General features: G+C 38.9%; 1 protein-coding gene and 1 long non-coding RNA gene across 3 annotated transcripts in view; one reads left to right on the plus strand and one right to left on the minus strand.

Moving 5' to 3' along the window:
- Nucleotides 1-25,818, plus strand: part of grin2aa (glutamate receptor, ionotropic, N-methyl D-aspartate 2A, a) — a 255,009-nt gene that overhangs the window by 120,030 nt on the left and 109,161 nt on the right. Inside the window, exon 3 of the mRNA XM_022675956.2 lies at nucleotides 16,757-17,349. Coding sequence (XP_022531677.1) covers nucleotides 16,757-17,349 — 593 coding nt within the window. The remainder of the gene's footprint in view (nucleotides 1-16,756; nucleotides 17,350-25,818) is intronic.
- LOC125784385 (uncharacterized) overlaps nucleotides 1-25,818 on the minus strand; it is a 247,625-nt gene that overhangs the window by 96,117 nt on the left and 125,690 nt on the right. For both annotated transcript variants that reach the window (XR_007427168.1, XR_007427167.1), the window contains exon 2: nucleotides 17,572-17,827. This is a non-coding gene — a long non-coding RNA (uncharacterized LOC125784385). The remainder of the gene's footprint in view (nucleotides 1-17,571; nucleotides 17,828-25,818) is intronic.

Consider the following 25,818-nt stretch of genomic DNA (forward strand, 5'->3'; position numbering starts at 1 on the left):
AAATCAACTTCCCCTTTCGATGTAATAACTCGATGTTTTAATTCATGCTAACTCAACCTTATTTAAAAAAAAATTGAGCAAACTGGCTGCCTAAAAAAAGTAAAAAGTATATTTTTTAAGTAAATTCAACTTATCCGGGCTAACAATGTAGCCATTCACAGTGGATATGAAAAGAATTGATTATATGATTATTTGATTATGTATGGAGATCTGTATGGGTTATAATACACATATTAGGCAGTAAAAAAAAAGCCATTCAGTTCTTGAAGGTGATTTATTAAAAGAAAACAAAAGGAAAAATGGGCAAGAGTAAAAAAAAAAAAAAAAAAAACTGGGCCACATTGGCTGTGTTCACATTGCAGGCAAATTTGATTTGTTTCTCAAATCAGATTGATTGAGATGACTGTCCCCACTGTTATTTGTGACACACAAATGTCACATTAAAATTTCAAGCACTGATATTTTTAGGTGAACAATTTTTTATGCAATCAATTTAACTAAATATAAAATAAATAAATAAAAAGAATGGTATTTAGAGCATTTATTTGCAGAAAATGAGAAATGACTGAATTGAAATAACAAAAAGATGCAGAGCTTTCAGACCTCATATAATGCAAAGAAAACAAGTTCATATTCATAAAGTTCTTAGAATTCAGAAATCAATATTTGGTGGAATAACCCTGGTGGTTTTTAATCACAGTTTTAATGCATCTCGACATCATGTTCTCCTCCACCAGTCTTACACACTGCTTTTGGATGATAACTTTATGCTGCTTTACTCCTGGTGTAAAAATTCAAGCAGTTCAGTTTGGTGGTTTGATGATCAGCTTGTGATCATCCATCTTCCTCTTGATTATATTCCAGAGGTTTTCAATTTGGTAAAAAATCAAAGAATCTCATCATTTTTAAGTGCTCTCTTATTGTTTTCGTATTGTTAAAATAATTTGAGTTCAAACTACTTATGGGTTTAGAGTGTGGCGATTATACAACCTGACTGACTTCCTGAATGAACGATCATTATAATGCGAGAACACTTTGGGAACAGGAAGGGGTTATTACTTCCAGTTCAAAGCACTTCATATAACTCTAAATATGTGCATTTATTCTGATTTATATTCCAACCCCACCGCAAGGTCACGACCCTCAGTTTGTAAAGTACTGTTAACTAGGTCTGCAGTGGTTATTTAGTGAGGCCGATGACGCTGACGACAGTAGCTGGAGCAGTTGATGACAGTCGGAAGTGACCGAGGGCCGATGAGACACGGCTGAGGATGATGATGATGGTGATGATGGTGATGATGATGATGATGATGATGTCACTCATCAAGAGAACGAGTCATCATTTCAGAATCTGCACCTAGAGCTGCTACAGTCACAGGTTACTTCATCATGTGCTCATTTCTCTCTCTCTCTCTCTCTCTCTCTCTCTCTCTCGCTGTCTCTCAAATTCAAATTCAAAATAAACTTTATTGGCATGACCATGTACAACAGTATTGCCAAAGCATTAGCACAACACAAGTGGAGTTTCTAAACATTAAGGAATACAAATTTATAACCAAAAATAAATACATAAACATGAAATCTACTGAACACTATTAAAACATTTGAACAGCTTTATGAACAACATCAAAAATATATATATAATATTTATATTATATAAAGGGGTACAGAAAAAATATATATTATAATTATAATAATCTCTCTCTCTCTTACTGTCTCTCTCTGTCTCTCATGGCCTCTCTCGCTCTCTCTCTCTCATGGTCTCTCTCTCTTCTCTCTCTCTCTCTCTCTTCTCTATCTCTGTATCTCTCTTTCTCTCTCTCTTCTCTCTCTCTCTCATGGTCTCTCTCTCGCTCTCTCTCTTATGGTCTCTCTCTCTTCTCTCTCTCTCTCTCTTCTCTATCTCTGTATCTCTCTTTCTCTCTCTCTTCTCTCTCTCTCTGTATCTCTCTTTCTCTCATGGTCTCTCTCTCTCGCTCTCTCTCTCTCTCTCTCTCTCTCTGTCTCTCATGGTCTCTCTCTCTCGCTCTCTCTCTCTCTCATGGCCTCTCTCTTTCTCCCTCTCTATCTATCTCTCATGGTCTCTCTCTCTCTTTCTCTCATGGTCTCTCTCTCTCTGTCTCTCTCTCTCTCTGTCTCTCATGGTCTCTCTCTCTGAATCTCTCTCTCTGTATCTCTCTTTCTCTCTCTCTCTCTGTATCTCTCTCTCTCTCTCTGTATCTCTCTCTCTCTCTCTGAATCTCTCTCTCTCTCTGTATATCTCTCTCTCTCTCTGTATCTCTCTCTCTCTCTCTCTCTCTCTCTCTCTCTCTTTCAGTTCAGTCAACAGAGTTTTATTGGCATGAATGTAACAATCAGCACTATTGCCAAAGCATAAAACAGAAAACAAACAAAAATAATAATAATAATTAATAATAATAATTAATTAAAAGAAAGATTACATAAATACAATTACAACAACAGAACTTATTATTATTTCCAGGATTAACACTTATAATTATTATTAATTATAATTCAAACAGAAGGAAATAAGAGTGTGGAGACTTTATAAATGTGTAATAATATGCAATAAATCATTAATATTAGAAATTAGTTATAATCCTTTATATTGTGTAGTTTTGTCCACTCTCTCTCTCTCTCTCCCTCACTTTTTCTCTCTCTCTCTCTCTCTCTCTCTCGTGGTCTCTCTCTCTCTCCGGCTCGCTCCGCCAGCATGGAAGCTCATTAAATATTGAGAGAAATCTGTCCTAAAAGGATCATAAATAGCGCTCCCCTGCGCGTTGTGACACGCCGAGTGATGGACCTATTTATTGAGAATTCGTCAAACATGGTCCTCTTTCCTCACTGAGCCTCACACTGGCGGCTCCTCCCTCCCTGGGCTTCAGGACCCAGCTTAGCCTAGGGCCACAGGCTCGGGTCAGACCTTTAGCCACTGTAGCTCTTTGAATATGAGGCATAAAGAGTGCATAAATATTGCAGTGATAAAATATGGTTACATATTTTTAGGTCTGTCACGATAGTTACATTAATATCATACAAAAATTGGACATTACTTCAATTATATTTGATAATGGTGATATCTGTTGTCTATTGTGTTTATCTGTGTGTTTGTTCACATATACAACAGTGAACAGCGCAATAAGACCCCTTTAAAAGTTATGGATATATTTGATAGTACCTAATTGAAAATGATGATCACAAGCCATCAAACCAGACTGAACTGATTGAATTTTTTATGCACCAGGAGTAAAGGCGTAAGAAGTAAAGTTATCCAAAAGCAGTGTGTAAGACTGGTGGAGGAGAACATGATGCCAAGATGCATGAAAAAAAAAAACTGTGATTAAAAACCAGGGTTATTCCACCAAATATTGATTCTGAACTCTTAAAACTTTATGAACTTATGATATGAGCTGCATTATTTGAGGTCTGAAAGCTTTGTATCTTTTTTTTTGTTATTTCAGCCATTTCTCCCATTATCTGCAAATAAATGCTCTAAATGACAATATTTTAATTTGGAATTTGGGAGAAATGTTGTCTGTAGTTTATAGAATAAACAACAATGTTCATTTTACTCAAACATAAACCTATAAATAGAGATTTAATGTGATACAGTACAACACATTGTGATCTGTTATGATATATTGTATTGTTACATCACCAGGGTTGACTGTGGCATGGATTCATCTCTGCTTTGGTTAAATATCAATTTTGTGAGCTAAGCAATTTACATACAGTATTCATAGCACATTATACACACAGAAACACACACACACACACTATCTGCCGCAGTGTGTGCAGTAAGGACACACGCTGGCTGTCTGTGTGACGGGGTGGGGGGGTTTAGGGGGGTGTAGCGGGGGGGTTCACAGCGCCGCCGATCGTTCTCCGGAGCCAGAGCGGGGGTCTTTTGATAAGCGCAGGCTAATTGCACCTTTGTGAGGGGCTTTTCACCGGGTCGCAATCTGTTTTCATCTCTCCGTCTTCCCTCGCTTTCTTTTCTTAAATCTGGGTTGCCATGGCGGCGGTGTAATTGAATTCCAGAGCATGTCCTTTATTTCATCAATCACCCCGATGCTGATAGGGGAGGCTTAGAGAGGACACACGGGGATAACCTGGTACAGTGGAGGAGAGAGAGAGAGAGAGAGAGAGAGAGACAGAAATAGAAAGAAAAGAAAAAGAAGCAAATTGTTTGGTTGTAACTTGTAAATACACAAGTATTCAACTGCCTATTTAATTCAACCTTTAAATAAATGCACTAAGAAATTGATTGTATTCTCTTTTTGCAACTTTTATATTTTCCCCCCACATAAAACACATTTTAAACACATTCTAAATACACTCTTGAACACATAACAGAACTGTCATTTTAATACATTAGTATTATTTAAGTATTACATTACATTACATTACATTACATTACATTACATTTGGCAGACGCTTTTGTCCAAAGCGACTTACAATAGTCAAGTACAATGTAAAATAAGTTTAAAGGTAAAACATCTTTGGATAGGGATAAAAGGAGGACAAAGGGGAATAATAGGATAGAGAAGTGAAGGAGAGGAAGAAGGAAATGAGGTTAGAAGTAGTTAGTGTGTTAGAGGTGTTAAGAGAGTAAGTGCTCTTTGAAGAGCTCAGTCTTCAGGAGTTTATTAAAGATAGTGAGAGATTCTCCTGATCTGGTAGTAGAAGGTAGTTAGTTAGAGGTGTTAGGAGAGTAAGTGCTCTTTGAAGAGCTCTGTCTTCAGGAGTTTATTAAAGATAGTGAGAGATTCTCCTGATCTGGTAGTAGAAGGTAGTTAGTTAGAGGTGTTAGGAGAGTAAGTGCTCTTTGAAGAGCTCTGTCTTCAGGAGTTTATTATTAAAGATAGTGAGAGATTCTCCTGATCTGGTAGTAGAAGGTAGTTTGTTAGAGGTGTTAGGAGAGTAAAGCTCTTTGAAGAGCTCTGTCTTCAGGAGTTTCTTAAAGATAGTGAGAGATTCTCCTGATCTGGTAGTGGAGGGTAGTTTGTTCCACCATTGGGGAACTCTGTATGAGAACAGTCTGGATTGCTTTGTGTGTATTAATAGCTGATATTATAAAAAATAAAGAGTTTTAAAAAAGATCCACTCATACTTGCACTCTAAGTCTCTATCTGGATGGGATTAGTTTCTCAGGGGAACATCTGTAAACAAAAATATTTCACACTTCTACTCAGTGATGAAACTCCTGCATCCGGACTGCAATTGAAAAAAACAGGAGGACCAGTGAGTTTTTTTTGGCTTTCTTGGTCACATGACATCGCATTCAGTAGCTCCTCCATTTCCACCCGGGATTAAAATTACCAGAGGACCACGGAGTTCAGCGAAAAACAATAGTTAATTCAGCCTAACATTTGCTAAATATAGCTGTTTTTACAGCTTAGACAGTTCACACTTTGTGACAGTTCAAATTATGATTTAATTAAAACATATGACAAGAAACTTGTTTATATACATTTTTATCTTATTTTCCATGATATAGGCCTTTATGTGAATGGAGAACAGTGGAGTGGGGAGCAGATGTGAGACTAAGGGTAGACTTTTCCTCTTTGGTGTGTGTGTGTGTGTGCTAATCCTGTGAGTGCAGCAGTATAATTAGTGCAGTGGGAGAATTGCAGGGACTCTCCAGTGCTCAGCAGGCCGGTCTCCAGCTAAAGCACCCTCATTTAACTAGCAGTGTATGACCACACACACACACACACACACACACACACACACACACACACACACACACACACACACACACACACACACAAAAAAAAAAAAACCTTCCATTGAGTCAGAAGAGCATGGAAATCTCAGAACAGAACTATTTTATTCCATATTATTTTATTTTATTTCACCATAAAATAAATAAACCAATCAGCGTGCCAGTTGTCATTCCCTTTAAGAGGCAGGTGAGCTCTGACTTTGGTGCATTTGTATCTTAACAGCGTGGTGCTTTTGTGCATCTCATACTGTGCTCGTTCACACTGTGAAGATACACCAGCAGCTCATTTATTAAGGGAACAGTAATGTTATTTTATTCTTTATTCTGTTTATTGTTGAGTTAAAAGTTGGGTTTGTGCTCTGCAGAGCGTCCGTTTTAGTGTGTGTATTTTGGGTGTCATACTCGGTTGTAAAAAAATATATATCGATGTATCCTTATTTGTTTTATTTTATTTCATTTGTTTTTACTGTATCTACATTGGGGGTGGGTTCTCATGGTGTAACAGGTGGTCTATATGATCTGTTATACAAACTAACTCATAAGCGAACACCTGCCGGAGTCTGAGCGCCGCTGCCTGAGAGATCAGCTGTGAGTGATGAGGACCGACAGCGCCGGACGCTTTTCCTTCCACCTAACTGGTCTCTGTCTGAGTCTGTCCAGCATTTAATCCCTCAGTAATGGAGCATCATATGTGCAATAAGAAGATATTTCACTTTATTACTTACTACCATGATTGTGCAATCATCATTTTGAGGCATTACTGGAGCCTTACCCTACAGATTTCATTGCATTTGCATTGCAAATACAGTACAGGCCAAACGTTCGGACACACCTTCTCTTTTTCAATGTGTTTTCTTTATTTTCATGACTATTTAAAGTTGTAGATTCTCACTGAAGCATCAAAACTATGAATGAACACATGTGGAGTTTTATGTACTTAACAAAAAAAAATGAGCTGAACCTCCACAGTCACCGGACCTGAACCCAATCCAGATGGTTTGGGGTGAGCTGGAGCACAGAGTGAAGAAGGCAAAGGAGCAACAAGTGCTAATAAACACCTCTGGGAACTCCTTCCTTCAAGACTGTTGGAAAACCATTTCCATTTCAGGTGGCCACCTCTTAATGAAGCTCATTGAGAGAATGGTGCCAAGAGTGTGCAAAGCAGTAATCAGAGCAAAGGGGGGCTATTTTGAAGAAACTAGAATATTTTGTATTTTTATTTTGTTAAGTACATAAAACTCCACATGTGTTCATTCATAGTTTTGATGCTTCAGTGAGAATCCAATATAAATAGTCATGAAAATAAAGAAAACGCATTGAAAAAGAGAAGAGGACTCCTGGAGATGTGAGCAGAAGCTCTTCATGAACCGAACGTTCTCATGCCTACGGATAAAACATCGACCTGCTGTCTTCCATTGCTGCTTTCCGTACGCCGCTTCACGCCACACTCGCTCATTTAAAGCCAGCAGATAGCACCAGTGTGTGAGTATCTGCGAACATCTGGAGATAAGGCAGGCGAGGAACAGGAATAGAGGAAAAACAGCTTCAAAATAGGCCAACAGAGCACTTATAGCTTCTGCTATCTGATGGAATCCATCATGAGAGCTATATACTTTTCAGATTCTCTCTATTTTATCATTTTGTGACAGCTGATACAAGCCAGAATTTTTTTTTTTTTTTTTTTTACCATATAGAGAGGGAACTTTATTTTTTTATTTTAGCAGTATGTTTTTCCCCCCTATTAATATGCCATGCTTAAAAAAATAAAAAATAAATACCTTGATCCAATGGTACACCAACAAAAGTAGGTTCTGAGATCAGGATTGTTCGTTCATAGTGGAAAAAAACGAAGAATATATCTCTGGGCACCGCCACTGTGCAGCGCCCTCTGTTGATGACGTATGATATAACGTTTCTGATGTTACCACTTAAACTGGTGGAAACGGGGGCTGGTTCTCTTCTCTGTATTTCCGTGCAGAATTAATTGTTTTTAAACTGTTTTTTAATAACAGATGGGTGTGTTTATGCTGCTTAGTGTTTGTAGGAAAAGGAGAAAAGCGCAGCGACTCGGTTCTGATACATCAGCTCACAGATGCAGCCTTGTGCTGCTCAACATCACCATTTGGAGTGATGAAGGGAAAGAGCGCCATCTACTGTACCCACCCAGAGAGAGCAAGGTGCATGACCGGGAAAGCACAATGGTTTTTTATAAGCTTGAACAAGCTCAAACTCAAGAACCAGAGTTTGACCAAATGCTATGTGTGTTGGGAGTGTAATCCTCTCTCGGTACGGTGCTCTGGAGAGGCTGGTGCTGGTGCTGGGGTGTCCCCAGCCTGGGTGGAGAGCAGTGCAGTGGCCTGCAGGGCTGTTAGCCTGATTAGACTGCAGAACGCTGAGGACAGGAGAGGCTCCGATGGAGGTTGGCAGCCTTTCACACTGCCCAAGCCTCCACTGTGGCAGTGCCTGAGTGTGTGAGTGTGAGTGTGAGTGTATAGATGTGGAAAAATAGAGTGGAAAAGCCAGGCCTGAGCCCTCTCATGTTCAACACTGCGATCACCCACTTTCACCCATCCATTCTCTGGCCTGGTCTCAGTTCACACTGAGCTTCTTCACCTCTGTCCATTCAGAAACAGAGGAGTAGAGGGGGTTAACTGTTTCGGGAGCAGGGTGGTGTGAGGTTGTTTGGTAGGTGTATAGTACAGGCCAAACCTTTGGACACACCTTCTCTTTTTCAATGCGTTTTCTTTATTTCCATGACTATTTACATTGTAGATTCTCACTGAAGACATCAAAACTATGAATGAACACATGTGGAGTTTTATGTACTTAACTAAAAAAAGAGAAATAACAGAAAAAATCTTTTATATTCTAGTTTCTTCAAAATAGCCACCCTTTGCTCTGATTACTGCTTTGCACACTCTTGGCATCATTCTCTCAATGAGCTTCAAGAGGTGGCCACCTGAAATGGAAATGGTTTTCCAACAGTCTTGAAGGATGGAGTTCCGAGTTCCACTTGTTGCTCCTTTGCCTTCTTCACTCTGTGCTCCAGCTCACCCCAAACCATCTGGATTGGGTTCAGGTCCGGTGACTGTGGAGGACAGCTCATTTTTTGTTAAATACAGGGGTTGGACAATGAAACTGAAACACCTGGTTTTAGACCACAATAATTGATTGTACAATCCGGGTTAGCACCCAAACATCCCTTTCAGACAGCTTCCTCTTACAGCGTCCACAGTTAATCCTGTTGGATGTGGTTGGTCCTTCTTGGTGGTATGCTGACATTACCCTGGATACCGTGGCTCTTGATGCATCACAAAGACTTGCTGTCTTGGTCCCAGATGCTCCAGCAAGACGTGCACCAACAATTTGTCCTCTTTTGAACTCTGGTATGTCGCCCATAATGTTGTGTGCATTGCAAGGTGCTTGACCGGGATTTGAACCAACGATCTCTAGATCATAGTGGCAGCGCGCACAGTTCTGGGAATGTTACTTTTAACATGCTCAGAAAATGTGTAATTCTATATATTATGATTAGATACAGTTATTGATTTTATGATAAGCCAATAAAGTAATTATCGTGACTCGTGACAGACCTAGCAATAGGAAATAAAAACTCCAAATCCATATGCCAGTATTTTATTTATGATTCCAGCCCAGTTCGGACCTGTAAACATCCAAACTACGCTTGGGACGGATTTTAATTGTAAAAATGTAAAAAACTTGAGCGATGCATTAAATAATATCCCAGTCTGTTGGTCTGTCCCTCCGTCCGTCCCGCTCCCTTTGGTGGGTGGGATTGGTTTCCTCCTCTGCTGCTGATGTGAGAGGGAACGTGCTCTCTCTGCGGAGTCTGTGGGTCGCTGATGGAAACGCGGTGTGACACCAACTGGAGCCTGAACCCAGCCCCCAAAACCTTCACTCCCTGCTCCACTGCTCCATCAGATTATATTTAGAAACAGGCAATTTACTGTACCAGGGCATCCACCCTGCCTGTCTGCCCATTTACACGAGGAAAGGAGCACAAGCAGGTCCATTAACCCCTACACACTCGCACACGCACACTTTATACACGTGCTACGAGCAGACAGACAGGCGTACTGCGCAGACAGACAGGCGTACTGCGCAGACAGACAGGCGTACTGGGAGGGAAGCAGGTTGTGTTTTTTGTATGTGTGTTAATTGATTAAATTATAATTGTATTGCAGGTTATTTTGGAGCATACGTACATTTTACAAATACTGTATATTTATAGATCTAAATGTACAAAAAACGTACTTAGATAATATTCATAGACACCTCTATAATCTATTTGCACACATTATAGCCACTGCACAAATTCACTGCCAATAGTTCTGCCAATAGAATAGGAACACTAGACATGGCTACAGGCATGGCTACAAGCTGAGGAACTGTGGAATTGTGTTCTCTGGAATGATGGTGCTCCATTAAATATAATAAATCTGGGATAAGTTTGGATAAGTGTACTGGGGATGAGGTAGCGTGATGATCATCCAGCATCCTGAGCCAAATTCAATTAAACCCTCAAAGCAATGTTCCAAAATCAAGTGCAGTAGAGACTCTAGAGTTACTCTAACCAAACAAGCAAAACAATCGCTTTTGTTATAACCTTGATTTTGTTAAATGATTAGTGAAAGTCTTAATGCTTTTAAAATATAATACTAATATTAACGTACCATATTTTTCACACTATAATGTAATTCATCAGGTCTTGCCGCTTGGTGGTGTTGGTGGGGGTTAGCGGTTAACTAACTTAAGTAAAGCTAAGCTATGTAAACAAAACTGTAATAAAAAAACAACTCTCTTTTAAAGTCAAACGAAAGCTGGATGTTAATCTACACAGATTTCTCTCCTGAAAACTGTTCATTCGGGTGAGCAAAGCGCGTTCGTTTATTTACAGTAAGATTAGACTCCCGAATTTCTTCAGCACTAAGGCTGGAGCATTAGCTTTAGCGGCTAACCGTTAGCGGTTAATGCTAATGCTGCTCCAGCAGTGCTAGCCAGGGTTAGGAGCAGGCTTCAGACCGCTAATACTCACCTCTGGAAGGGTAAACTCCTGTATAACTCTGTACTTCAGCAGATGGGCTTTACTGCTCCTTAATACCTGACTGGTAAAACTCATACATAAGGAGAACCAGATTATAAGGCGCACTGATGATTTTTGGGTGCACCTTATGGTGCAAAAAATACAGTATAATATAATACAGTCTTCAGGGCTCCTTTTTTCATAACGGTCTCTGAACTGTCCCAAACTTAAAATCGTCCAACCCTGTTTTTTATTTTTCTATTTTTTTCTAATTAGATTTTTTATTGTGTATTTAAATTTTTCTTTAAGTGTCTTATCAATTTTTCACCTGCTGGCACAGTGAAGTCCATTTTCTCGTCCTCAAACCCAGTTCTGGTGTTGACCCTCCTCCTCCTAAAGCATTACCAGCAAGCTGATTGGCTTGCAATGGGAATATTTTAGCAACAGCCTCTTTTTAGACGCTCCAGAGGTAGCTAGCATTAGCTCCTAGCCTGCCCCAGTCAGCCATTCTTTCTTATTTGCACAACCTTGTTTTAACTTTTAGCATTTTTAGCTTTACTTCCATATTTTCCCACAGTAGCTTTTAAATGTTTTCTTTTTTCACTATTCTCTTTCACACACACCCATGCAAAAAAAAAAAAAAAAAAGTCATTAACAACCTGAGCCAAAGGTCCGCTCTGGTCCCGAGTTTGTATTGTGATAAGGCTGTAATCGCCCTCCCAGAGTAATTTATTTCCCTCCAAGGTGAGCTATTGAAAAATAAATGAAGTGGCTCTTCCTGTGTTTGCATCAGTTAATCTGTCCGTGTTCATAAATTCAGGATGCCAAGGTGACTCCGGAGCGCAGGGCTGCGGAGAATATGGTTGTGGATGTAAATTTATATATTTGTATATTTATATGCTCATCAGAGACATGATTTTCATACCAATATTGGACTTTTTTAGTGATTTGTTTGAACTCTGGGGCAGAAAGGGTGTAGAATATAGTCTTTAATAGAAAAAAAAAAACAAATACAGGCTCAACCACTTCGCAACCACTTAGCAACATCATAACAACACCTTAGCAACCCCTTAGCAACCAACAAGCAACCACCAATCAACACCATCTAGCAACCACGTAGAAACAGTACAGCAACCGCCTACAACCACCACCGATACCATAGGAACACCTTGGCAACTCTGTAGCAACCACCTAGCAGCCACTTAGCAACACTCTAGAAACCACCTAGCAACCATTTAGTAACACGGTAGCAGTACCTTAGCCACTTAGAAACACCATATCAACACCTTAGCAACCACCAAGCAACACCTTAATAATCATCTAGCAACCACTTAGATACAATATAGCAACCAGCTACAACCACGGCCGATACCATAGCAACACCTTAGCAACCACCTAGCAGCCACTTAGCAACACCATAGAAACACCATAGCAATCACCTAGCAACCTTTTAGTAGCACAACAGATACCATAGCAACACCTTAGCAATCACCATAGAAACACCATAGCAACCTCTTAACAACACCATAGCAACCACTTAGCCACGGTTTAGCAACACCTAAGCAGCCAGCTTTATTTTTATTGTTTAGCTTATATGTGTGTAAAAAAAAAAAAAAAATAAAAGAGAAAATCAAGACTGTGATGTAACAGTTTTGGTGTTTTGGAATTGGCCTGTTTTCCAGCTCTTGTACTTTACTTATGCTGTATATTCTTTTTCAAAAAAAGGAAAAAACAGTGTGTAAGGTTCACAGATTTTCACTGCCATGATTTAAACTCTTTTTATTTTTCATCTATTCCAAGGATAAAAATATAATATTTATTATTTTAGGAAGCCTTTAAAATGAATCCACTGCTGTTTCCACAGAGCCAGACCAGAGTAATCTCTGAACTCTCGCGCAGCCGCTGCTCTCGTCTCGTCTCCACGTCTCTGGCTGGCTAATCAACATCTGTGGTGGGAACAGTCAATCAGCGCTTCTGATACAGCTGATATATTTCATTTATCATCCAGCACCAGAATAGAAGATGGAACAGCAGAGTTTGACAGAGGGGGATTTTTTTTTTTTTTGTAATGAATGTGCTGACTGAAATTAAACAATTGAACGAGCTGTCAGCAATTCTGCCAACTCCACCAGCGATGACGTCCAACATATTGAGCTGTGTGTGTGTGTGTGTGTGTGTGTGTGTGTGAGCTGGCTTCCCAGTCACAGATGATGGAGAGCCATTATGGCGTAGTCATGGCAGATTATTCAGTTGCGTGTGTGTGTGTGTGTGTGTGTGTGTGTGTGTGTGTGTGTGCTTTGCAGTCTTGTTGCGTGCATCCTCGTGCTGTGGGAGGACGGGATAGGAAACATCAAACAAGATTTTCCAAAAATAAAACACACACACACACACACACACACACACACATTACTGTCACTACAGACTGAGCGTGATGTCCCCTACAGGCCTCTCCCTCTGTCTGTCTGTCTGTCTGTCTCTCTATCTGTCTTGCTTTGTCTCTTTCCCTTACTCTCTGTCTCTATCTCTCCTTCGTACACACACACACACACACACACACACACACCTGTCCACGTGTTTTTATTCAGTTATAGAGTGTACTGTTTATCATTTTACACTCAGGTGACAGCAGCAGGACAGAGTTATTGCAGTGAGGCTGGAGTGTGAGTGTGTGTGTGTGTGTGTGTGTGTGTGTCTACTTAAACAGGTATAGCTTTGCAATATATTTTGCAATATTATTATTATTATTATTATTATTATTATTATTATTATTATTATTATTATTATTATTATTATTATTTATTTATTTTTTAATTTTTTAGCAGAAGTCATTAAAAGCCACCAGATGTTTCTGATCAATAGCAAAACTAACATTCTATCTATCTATCTATCTATCTATCTATCTATCTATCTATCTATCTATCTATCTATCTATCTATCTATCTATCTATCTATCTATCTATCTATCTATCTATCTATCTATCTATCTATCTATCTAATTGCCGCTGTGTATGCCCACATTATGATGATTGTGCAGCCCTAATGCTAAGACTTATGAGTATCAATATATCAGTAAGGGTGGAAGAACATATATTGTTGATATATTGAAGTTTCACAATATTATATTTTGCAATACTGTATTAAATCTAAAAAAAAAAAAAAAACAGTTTTGATTATTAATGATCAGTTTACATTTATTGCATTTTTTTATAAATGCAAATTTTTATCAAAAACAGTATTGATTTTTAATTATTAGTTTATGTGTATAAATCATTTTTTATGAATCTTAAAATCAGTATTGTTTTTTTTATTATTAGTTTAACAAGTATATATTGTTTTTTTAATTTAGCATTTTTATACTATAACAGTTTGTTCTAAAATGTATATAAAAAATAAAATAAAATGCAATATATTGCTTTGCTAACAACAGTATTACTATTGCAAAATACTTAATTGTAACCTCAATATTAATATTATGATATTTATCACAATTTCAGGTTGTTGCAGTTACAGAATACAACCCTAATGTTTTATATTTTACATTTTAAACTTTGCTCAAAGGATAATTCTCTTAAACTGTCCCATCAATCTGTCCCGTGACTTTTGGCATTACAGTGTAAAACTCATTCTAAAGCTTTGATAAAAGCTTTTAACCCTTGTGTGGTGTTCATATTTTTGTTACTCGTTTACTTTGTTACTTGTATTTAATTCAGCAAAATTAAGCAGTTTTACATTAAAATGCTTTTCACATGCTCGCTTCACCTAAATTGCAAGCAATATAAACAGCTTACATGGTTAATATTTGCCCTTTACCTTTCTTATGTTACATTTCTTTCAAAAGGTGCTACTCTTTTTTTATTAGTTTTTTAATAAAATGTAAAAGAAAATGAATTAAACTCAAGATATGAGTAGAAAATTAGTTTAGTTTCAAATTTACAAATGAAGCAATGTTTATTAGCCCTTGGCCAAACATACTGTATGTAATATAAATGTGTAGGGGGGGGGGGGGTGTACAGTGTGTGTTTATCGAAAATGTGTTTTGATATATGTTTTCCACAAAAAATGAGCCAATGCCAATGAGTTTGAGTTAGAAAAAATATTTTTTTTTAGTATCATTTGATGAAAAATGAAAACGGGTCCCACAGACCTGAACACCACACAAGGGTTAAAAAGGCATTCATGGAGCAGAAGTACACACAGTAGGGGTGCACATGTACGTGTAATACTCAGTAGAAACATGGTGGTGGTAGGATCACTGTACATCATTCGGTACATATATCTTTTGGTTTCTATTACCACTACTTTAGGGAAAACAGTATCTAAATGACTTTTTACCCTCAAACCAGTAAAACTCTATTTCCTAACCCCTCTTAAAGAGTCTGTAAAGCCGCAGTGGCGTTGATGGAACAGTTAGAATCAGGGAATACAGATGACCTGATTCTCCTCCTCCGCATGGGACTGTCTGTGATGTGATTATTATTAGCCAATGACCACGTTAACTTCAGCGCTGCAGAACATCATCTGACAAATCTCCACAGACTGAAGGAGTTGGAATAAAGGAGCTTTCAGCTCAGAATCACTTTCCATTTTTGGTCCCGTGGTGTTTGATTAACAGCACCATTAGCGTGGCTTCAGTCTGTTTGTCTGTGACATCCAGCCTATTCTGAGATTCTCTCAATATTTCACTGATTTTTCAGTGGATTTGTCTTTGTGTCTGTGGACATTTTGCTCATCTTGACATTCCTTATCGTAAGATTATGGTATAGATATATGGGTGTTATATTAAGACATACAGTTTCTTTGATTTTACCAAATTGAAAACCTCTGGAATATAATCAAGAGGAAGATGGATGATCAAAAGCCATCAAACCACCAAACTGAACTGCTTGAATTTTTTACACCAGGAGTAAAGCAGCATAAAGTTATCCAAAAACAGTGTGTAAGACTGGTGGAGGAGAACATGATGCCAAGATGCATGAAAAAACTGTGATTAAAAAACAGGTTTATTCCACCAAATGTTGATCAATTTTTGAACTCTCTGAATATGAACTTGTTTTCTTTGCATTATTTGAGCTCTGAAAGGTCTGCTGTTTTCTTGGTTCTGCAACATACTGTTAGAGATCTATAGGGGTCTTACAGGAATAGCATTGTGGTATACAGTATATCTGAATCCTGACATATCTGGCCTAAAGTGAAAGCCTAGCAGTAGTAGTCGTGATTTGCCACTGATGCCACTTATATATAGTAGCATCCAGCCTGTGTGAGTGATGGGGGACAGGAAGAGCATCCTACTCACCCAGAGACAGCAAACCCACTTACTCTGTCCTGGACCTGTGATGATAGGGCTAGTGTCTACTGAGTTTTACCACCCGGAACCTGAAGAAAAACTGTATACAGCGGAGTGAAAAAGTATTTGGCTCCTTACAGATTTTTTATGTTTTTTTTTTATTATCAAACAAACTGATTTAATATAAAAATCACTTTTTAAATGACTGGTAGACCAGCTTGGTCTACCAATGGTAGCTGAGAAAAGTGATAAAATTGGCTAAATCCAGCTTGGTCTACCAGTGGTAGCTGAGAAAAGTGTAAAAAATGGCTAAATGCAGCTTGGTCTACCAGTGGCAGCTGAGGAAAGCTGTAAAAATGGTAAAGTCCAGCTTGGTCTACGAGTGGTAACTGAGAAAAGTGATAAAATTGGCTAAATCCAGCTTGGTCCACCAATGGTAGCTAAGAAAAAGTGTAAAAAATGGCCAAGTCCAGCTTGGTCTACCAATGGTATCTGGGTTCTTGAGTTTGAAACTAAATATGCTTAGAGGAACTCTCAAGAAAAGGTTCCATTAAGCACCTTTGGGAGTTTCTTCACACTTTCAAACCCTAAAGTTTCCAAAGAATGCAGAATTTTAACACTGCAGGTTAAGGCTCAACATGTAAACATCTAACAGTCATTAGATTTTTTGACTGAAGTGTCCTTTCTGTCTTCTCTACAGGACGTCAAGTCAACCTTCTTCCAGTTTGGCGCTTCTATCCAGCAGGAGGCGCTGCTGATGCTGAACATCATGGAGGAGTACGACTGGCACGTGTTCTCCATTGTGACCAGCAAGTTCCCCGGCTACCAGGACTTCATCACCATCCTGAAGACCACGGTGGACAACAGTTTCGTGGGCTGGGACCTGCAGAACACCATCACGCTGGACGCGGTGGACGCCGACTCGCGCTCCCAGATCCAGCTGAAGAGGGTGCAGTCGCCCGTCATCCTGCTCTACTGCTCCAAGGACGAGGCCGTCTACATAATGGAGGAGGCTCGATCTCTGGGGCTAACGGGCTTTGGATATATCTGGATTGTGCCGAGTCTGACCACGGGCAACCCGGACATCACGCCAGACGAGTTTCCTTCTGGAATGATCTCCGTCTCCTATGACGACTGGGACTACCCTCTGGAGGCTCGGGTGCGAGACGGGCTGGGGATTATAACTACGGCTGCTTCGGCTATGCTGGAGGAGTTCGGAGACATTCCCGAAGCCAAGACCAGCTGCTACGGACAAATGGAGAAGGCCAAGCTACCTCCAAGCGCTCTGCACAAGTAAGTGTTTGGTAGTTGAATTTGTTGTACATTTACACTGTTGAACCTTACAATGGTTCAGTTACAAGGGTTGGACAATAAAACTGAAAGACCTGGTTTTAGAGCACAATAATTTATTGTGGTGATGGACCATTCTGGTGAAAACAGGAGAGTTGAGGTGCACATTGAATTCTGCCGTGATTTGATCAGCCGTGGTTTTATGTTTTTTGGATACAAAAAAACCTTTCAGACAGCTTCCTCTTACAGCGTCCACAGTTAATCCTGTTGGATGTGGTTGGTCCTTCTTGGTGGTATGCTGACATTACCCTGGATACCGTGGCTCTTGAAGCATCACAAAGACTTGCTGTCTTGGTCACAGATGCACCAGCAAGACGTGCACCAACAATTTGTCCTCTTTTGAACTCTGGTATGTCACCCATAATGTTGTGTGCATTGCAATATTTAGAGTAAAACTGTGCTCTTACCCTGCTAATTGAACCTTCACACTCTTACTGCTCTTACTGGTGCAATAATGTGCAGTTAATGAAGATTGTCCACCAGGCTGCTCCAATTTAGCCATAAAACCTCCCACACTAAAATGACAGGTGTTTCAGTTTCATTGTCCAACCCCTGTAGAGATTCAATCGCAGATTTAAGGGACAGTGGTTCTCACACCAGTCCTCATTGACCCCTAGATGGTGCAGGTTCTTCATCTCACTCTTTGGAGCAAAAATCTGGTGTTAATCTGGATTATCTGGAGGTTCTTGTAGACCAGTTAAATAAACATTTCTTTAGGAATCAATATGTTTTTTTATAACAGAATAAGATGAGACACTCAATCACCCAGGAAGCTGTTGGGGTTTGGATGTCTTGGTCATGGACATTTTAGTCACATTGGTTCATGATTCAGCTTCATAGGATTTGAACAGGTGACCGTCAGCTGAGACCTTAATAATGAGGAGACCAGCCACAAATCCTGCCCTTCAACAAAAAGAGCCAATCAGCTTGCTTTTTTTATAGCTAGGCTGGGACAGAACATAATCAGGCTCATGTTAAGTTTGGACAGACTTTTGTAAGATTACAGTTGCGACAGATTTCTCAAAATTTGGATTTTGTAGGGCTACTGGTGGGTCGGGACATAATCTGCAAAGGAGATCAGTGCAGGTGCAGTAGCCATTACAAATCACCTTTTTGGTGCATTTTTGAGCCAAAATGCTGCAAACTGTCAGATTTCATCAGTGATTTTAAATACAGGTATGTTGTTTAAACAGTAATTAGACCTTTGGTTTAGAGTATTTTGGTCTCTTTCCGTTTAAATGAATGGAAGATTTTGAGGTTTTGTATGACTGGAAATAGTGAGTGAACCGACGTTGCCCATAAAGACTTTGCTTTCAGGTTGCAGAGCTGCTTCTCTGAGCTTACCATCCATTCCTCAATCCATCCATTCCTTAATCCATCCATCCATCCATCCATCCATTCATCCATCCATCCATCCATCCATCCATCCATCAGTGAAGTGAAGTTTAGTTTATTTCTTGTTGTAAGTTAATCTTATTTGTTAAAGGTTTAATGGATTGAATCCCCCCAAAAATATAAATATTGCAATATATAGATTTTAATCTATTCTATCATTCCGTGTTTTCATCAGCACGGTGTGTGTGTGTGTGTGTTCTCACCGTCTGGTTCCCGTCTGGCCTGTCCCCAAACCCAGACGAGATGAGTAAGTGGCTGCAGAGGCGAGAGAGGCATTTATGTGGAAACTGGAATATTGAGGCGGTGAGGTGGAAGAAAAGAGATAAAAATGCCACACAAGAGGTCTGAGAGAGAGAGAGAGAGATAGAGAGAAAGAGAGAGAGAGAGAGAGAGAGAGAGAGAGAGAGAGAGAGAGAGAGAGAGAGAGGGAGAATTAAAGTAAGGGAGAAAGAAATAAAGGGAAAAGAATGGAGAGCTAGACAGAGAGAAAAAGGTATAGAGAGAGAATGAAGGAGATAGTGAGAGAGAGAAGTAGATAGAGAGAATTAAAGCGAGAGAGAAAAAGAGGAAGAAAGAGATACACAGGGATAGGAATAGATAAAGAGAGAATTAAAATGTGAAAGAAACAGATAGATAGATAGATAGATAGATAGATAGATAGATAGATAGATAGATAGATAGATAGATAGATAGATAGAGAGATAGAGAAATAATAAGATACAGAGAAAGAGAACAAGATAAAGGGATTAAAGAAATAAAGTAAGAGAGAAATAAATAGAGAGATAGATACAGAGAGAGATACAGAAAAAGAGAGAAATAGACAAAGAGATAAACAGAGAGAGAGAGAGAGAACAAATACAGCGAGAAGGAGTAAGATACACAGACAGAGAAATAGATAGAAAGATAGAAGAGATAAAGGAGAGGAAAAAATAGAGGGATAGAAGAAGGGAGATACAGAGAGATAAATAGATAGATAGAATTAAAATCAGAGAAAAAATAAATAGATAGTCAGGAAGAGAAATAGATAAAGAATTGAAGTGAGAGGGAAAGAAATAGATAAAGAGAAATCGATAGAGAGAATTCAAATGAGAGAGAAAGAAATAGATAGAGAGATACAGAGAGAGAAATATAAATGAAGAGAGATAATGAGAGAGAAAGAAATAAACAGACACATACACAAACAGATAAATAGACAGAGAGAAAGTGAGAGAAAAAATAGATAGATAGAGAGAGTAAGCGAGAGATGTACAGAGAGAAATAGAATATATATATATATATATATATATATATAAATAAAGAATAAAGAAAGAGCTTGAGCAGGGATTATAAAGAATTCAATATTACACACTGTTAAAAATAAAGGGGTGTAAAAGTTATTTGAATTATGCCACAGAACAGAAATATTTAATTCTCATAAAATGTGAGGATTAACTGTGTAAACCTGTGGACTTTTCTACCTGGTGAAAAGGGTTAATGAGTTGATTCCTGGTGACGGTTAGGGTGTGTTGGTGTGTTGTTTGTGGAGACAGTAGTGAAACTCTATAGGAGGCAGTGGCAGTAAACCTCCCCAGCTGACTGGAGACTACACAGCACCAGTGCCCTTAATGAGCATGCTGAGAGTGACAGAGTGGCAGAGTGGGAGATAAAGAGAAAGATGAGTGAATAAAGAGTGTGAGAGAGAGAGAGATAGACAGATATAGAAGGAGAACGAGTAAGAGTGTTGTCTAGGGTATATACCGTATGCTATATCACCAATTACACTACAGCACGGTTCACTTTTTTTTTTTTTATTCTCACAGTTAACATCATCTTATAATCAGATAACCGCAAAAAAAAAAAAAAATGATTTTGCAGATACAGCCCTGTAAAAAAATAAGAGATCACTTAAAAATGATGAGTTTCTTTGATTTTACAAAATTGAAAACCTCTGGAATGTAATCAAGAGGAAGATGGATGATCACAAGCCATCAAACCAAACTGAACTGCTTGAATTTTTGCACCAGGAGTAAAGCAGCATAAAGTTATCCAAAAGCAGTGTGTAAGACTGGTGGAGGAGAACATGATGCATGAAAAGAAACTGTGATTAAAAAACTGAGTTATTCCACCAAATATTGATTTCTGAACTCATAAAACTTTACAAATAATAACATAATAATAATAATAATAATAATAATAATAATAACAATAATAATAGTTGTTGTTGTTATTGTTTTTTATTATTATATATTTTTATTATTCTAATTCCATATTCATTTTTATAAAATATACTATAAAATATAAAATAAATGTAGTTATTGTTTTATTTTATTATGTAGTTATTGCATTATTTTATTATGTACTTCCGAGTCAAAATAAAGGTTGATTGATTGACATCAGCTTCATAGACCCGAGAATAAAACCCTGTGGGACTCCACAAGATATCTCTAAATCAAAAGGTATCCAAATGATCCACAAAGTGCTTTAATAACTTAATAATAACTAAATAATAATAACTCTAGGGTGTAAGGGGTTAATTATAAAGAAATTAAATAGTTATAATCACTGTAATTCCCATTTAATGGCTGTCTCGATCCACCTACACCCACTCAGCTGATTATCCCGTATCATTAAATGGCTAATTCTGATCTGTATGGATTGAGCATCAAGACTCGTATAAAGAAATCACCACTAATAGTGAGATGAATTTGACAGAAAATTACAGCTATGAAGCTGCTGTGAAATGGATTTAGGGAAACAATCTGAATCAGTTCTGCTCACAGTGATGGTGAACGAAGGATGAGGGATTTCAACCAATGACTTGTCAGAGAAACAGCATTTAAAGCTTTCATCTTTGAGAAAAGAAGAGAAACTCAAGCTTTGCTCTCTTCAGATCGGAGAAGATCTATAAGCGCTTGTGTTCATAGTTTCACTGTGAGAAACTGACTCAGAATTACTAAAGATCAAGAGTAAGAAGTTTAATTCAATTAAAACTGCTGCTGGTCCAAGTTTTAACATTTTCGAGGACCCTGGGACGGTGGGACGTCCCAGGGTCAACTCTGACAACTCTGAAAAAAATGAAGAGAGCACTTCAGTTTCTAAATCAGTTTTTCTGATTTAGCTATTTATAGGTGTATGTTTGAGTAAAATGAACATTCCAAATAAAAATAGATTGTCATTTAGAGCATTTATTTGCTGAGAAATGGCTGAAATAACAAAAAAGATGCAGAGCTTTCAGACCTCAAATAATCAGTGTAATCAGTGTAGATTTATTCCTAAGCTGCCGGCGCTCAGAGGGAGCAAAATTGGCCCTGCTCCCTCCGGGTGGGTAGATGGCGCTCTCTCCCCACATCACTCCTAGGGTGATGTCTGCAGCACAGGGCATCTGTGAGCTGATGTATCAGAACCGAGTCGCTGCGCTTTCCTGTGCTGTGCTGTGATGCTGCTCAGTAATGCTGCATCAGCAGCAGCTCAAAAAGAAGCGGTAGCTGACTTCACATGTATCGGAGGAGGCATGTGTTAGTCTTTGCCTTTCTGGTGTGTTGGAGCATCACTAGTGATAGGGGGAGCCCTAATGAGTGGGTTGGGTAATTGGTCGTGTAAATTGGGGAGCAAATGAAAAAAAAAAAGAAATAGAAAAAAAAGATGACAGGGTGTAAGGTAGCAATGAGCATCGCAACTTGCCCTGAGCAGGGTGTATTATAGAGCCCTTAATCTTGGATTATACAAGTAGAAGCTGTTTTAAGACTGTTTTAAGATTCTGAAGTCACCATGCCTCCATAAAGAGTTTAAAGAGTATCTAGTTTGCAAACTCCAAATTGCAGAAGGGAGAGGATGAGACAGAGAGAGAGAGAGACAGTTAAAGGAGTGAAAGAGAGAGAGAGAGAGAGATTGTAAGAGAGAGAGAGAGAGAGAGAGCGAGAGAGGATGATCTTGGCTAATGTGCTGGGAGTGCGCTCCAAATGTAAAAAGCTCTTGATGAGCCTGGTGCTTTGTTCTGCTTGTCCTGCGCTGGCGTCTCCGCTCCCCGGAGGAACCCGGAGCTCTGCAGCTTCCTGCCGCACGCCGCCAGCCTCCAGCCTGCCTCAGCCATATGCCCCCAACAAGGGGAGCGAGGGGTGGGGGGCAGGGGTGGCAGTGAATTGCCCCATTTACGAGCCGAGCTAAGCCGCCTGAGTTCCCCTCTGTAACGCAGGTGTCCGACTCCCATTCATCCGCACGGGATCGGCACAGATGGCCAGAGCCTCGGCCAGAGACGAGCTCCGGCGGAGCCAAAGCAGGAGAGGATTCATGTTCACGTTCTGGCTGGCCCTCAGTCTTGGACTGGAAGCCCTATCGAAAGTGAAAACGTATTAGGAAGCAGTTCAGAGGCATCAGGTCTTCTCGCACTAAACTAACGCCAACTGCACATTAACCCACTTCCCAATTTTACCCACTTCCCAATTTATTTGCATTAGATTATCAATACATGGCGTCAAATATCGATAATTAATTTGAAACATAGGTAAAGAGCTGGTTGGGACGTCTCTACCTGAGCTATATGAGCCTTAATGTGACCATATTTAAAGCAGCTATTGGAGTTTAAAAGTAGTTAAAAAGTTATAAGAGGAGTTTAATCACCCATCACATCCATATTGTCGCTGTCCTATGTTTACTACTTTTGAACAGACAGACAAGCTGTTTTTCACACTGTGCCAAAATTTCTTGATGAACAGACCAATGGAAACTCTTCAAAATTACAAAATTTACATTGACTTCCATTGAAAGTGTTTTTCATTGGTTGCGACGATATACCGTCTCTGTTTCCCTCCAATTTAGCTAATACAATTGTCCCACCCATTCGGATGCTACTCAGCTAAATGCTGATGCATGATTGGCGAGTGGCATCACAGCACGTTTGGAGGAAAGCGCAGCGACTCGGTTCCGATACATTAGCTCACAGACGCAGCCTTGTGCTGATCGACATCACCCTAGGAGTGTTGAGAGAACAGACTCTACTGTACCCACCCAGAGAGAGAGAGAACCAGGCCAATTGTGCTCTCTCAGGGCTCCGGCAGCTGATGGCATGCTGCATGACCGGGATTCAAACCTGCAAACTTTTGATCATAGTGGCAGGACCACTTGACGCTCTTCCTTCATTTAATGTTAGAAATCCAGGCCAATGTAAACGCATTTAACCATACAGATGTAGAATTTAAGGTGGAATAACTGTAACAGCAAAAAAACAAGTTGTAGCACTTGAATTTTACACCTCTTTTAAGGTTTAAGGTGGAACTAAAGAATCAAATAAAATCTAGCCGAGAATAATAAAGCTTGCTTTTTCTGTAAATTAATACCCATGTAGAAACTGAATATTATATTGACCCTCTTTAATCCAGGGTTAATCTTTAGTAAGAAAATGAAGAGTGAACTGGTTTATTTATAGTTTAATCTCTGAATGAATTATGGTGATATTTTGGAGTCTCTTGCAGTGAGACATGGAATAATTCTAAGTAAAATAAACTTAATTTGCATACTAAAAGCTGATTGGCTCAGACGCAGACAGTATGCAGACCCGTTTACCTTCCTTAGGCGTCATATTGTGCTCAACCCCTGAGCTGGTCACTTTCACTGTTAACTGTGAAAAAAAAAGGATCTTGTGGCCACGCCATAATGGCTACAATTTAAAAACTCATTCGCACGCTTTAACAAGTTAGTTTAACAAGTTAGTTTAACAAGTAAGTTTAACAAGCGACACCTTAATTATCTCATTCCCACGCATTAGTATCTCAATCTCACGCCTTAATTATCTTGTTCCCACACATTAGTATCTTGTACCCATGCCTTAGGATCTTATACCCATGCCGTATGAGCCGCACAATCCGTATGATTGTGCGAATATAGTGGCAGATTTGAAGTGGAACTAGTGTGATTGTGTGAATAAAGATGGCGCTTTTAAGGTAGAACTAGTCAAATGAATAGATAAACCTGCAGTAAATCAATTTAGATGTCAAATTAGTCAAATTAATCAAATTTATAGCATCCTCATGATACCAAATGACACACTGACGTGCCCTAAATCAATCTGCATGATTTAGGGCAATTGACGTCTAGCCTATAGATTGCTAAAATAGATTATTCCCTTATATTATTACACTTTATGATTATTATACATAGTGCTATTCTATAATGGCTTTTGGCACAGTCAGTGTAGTATTTACTGCAGTACACACTGCACTTGGGCACAAGCTCTCTGTCCTGTTGTTTGCTTCCTGCTCATTTGCACAGTATTACTGTTTAGCATTCTAGCGCTTGAGCACATCTGTATATTTGTACATCCTCTAATCTGCACATATTTGTGCATCTGGCACACGTTGCAGTGCCTGAGGGGATCGAGGGAATGTGTATATCTTAAAAAATTACAGAGGACCTGTAAATAACAACATTAATCAGAGTAAAGTAACTGTGTAGCCTGTGCAGTGGTCCTTCTAGCAATAAAAAACAAAAAACGGCTTAAATTTATTATTATTTTCTTGTCTTTACTAGTTTTAACCCTTGTGTGGTGTTCATATTTGTGTTACTCGTTTACTTTGTTACTTGTATTTAATTCAGCAAAATTAAGCAATTCTACATTAAAATGCTTTACACATGCTTGCTTCACCTAAATTGCAAGCAATATAAACACAAGCTTACATGGTTAATATTTGCCCTTTACCTTTCTTATGTTACATTTCTTTTAAAAAGTGCTACTCTTTTTTATTAGTTTTTTAATAAAATGTAAAAGAAAATGCATTAAACTCAAGATATGAGTAGAAAATTTGTTTAGGGGGGGGGGGGGGGGGTGTACAGTGTGTGTTTATCGAAAATGTGTTTTGATATATGTTTTTCACAAAAAATGAGCCAATGCCAATGAGTTTGAGTTAGAAAAAATATTTTTTTAGTATCATTTGATGAAAAATGAAAACGGGTCCCACAGACCCGAACACCACACAAGGGTTAACTCTGCTGCCAGAGGAGTTGTCACTCATTGTGTACACTGAGTGGGATAGCAGTATGCAAACT

Source organism: Astyanax mexicanus, chromosome 19, assembly GCF_023375975.1.
Source record: "Astyanax mexicanus isolate ESR-SI-001 chromosome 19, AstMex3_surface, whole genome shotgun sequence".
Taxonomy (NCBI): Eukaryota; Metazoa; Chordata; class Actinopteri; order Characiformes; family Acestrorhamphidae; genus Astyanax; species Astyanax mexicanus.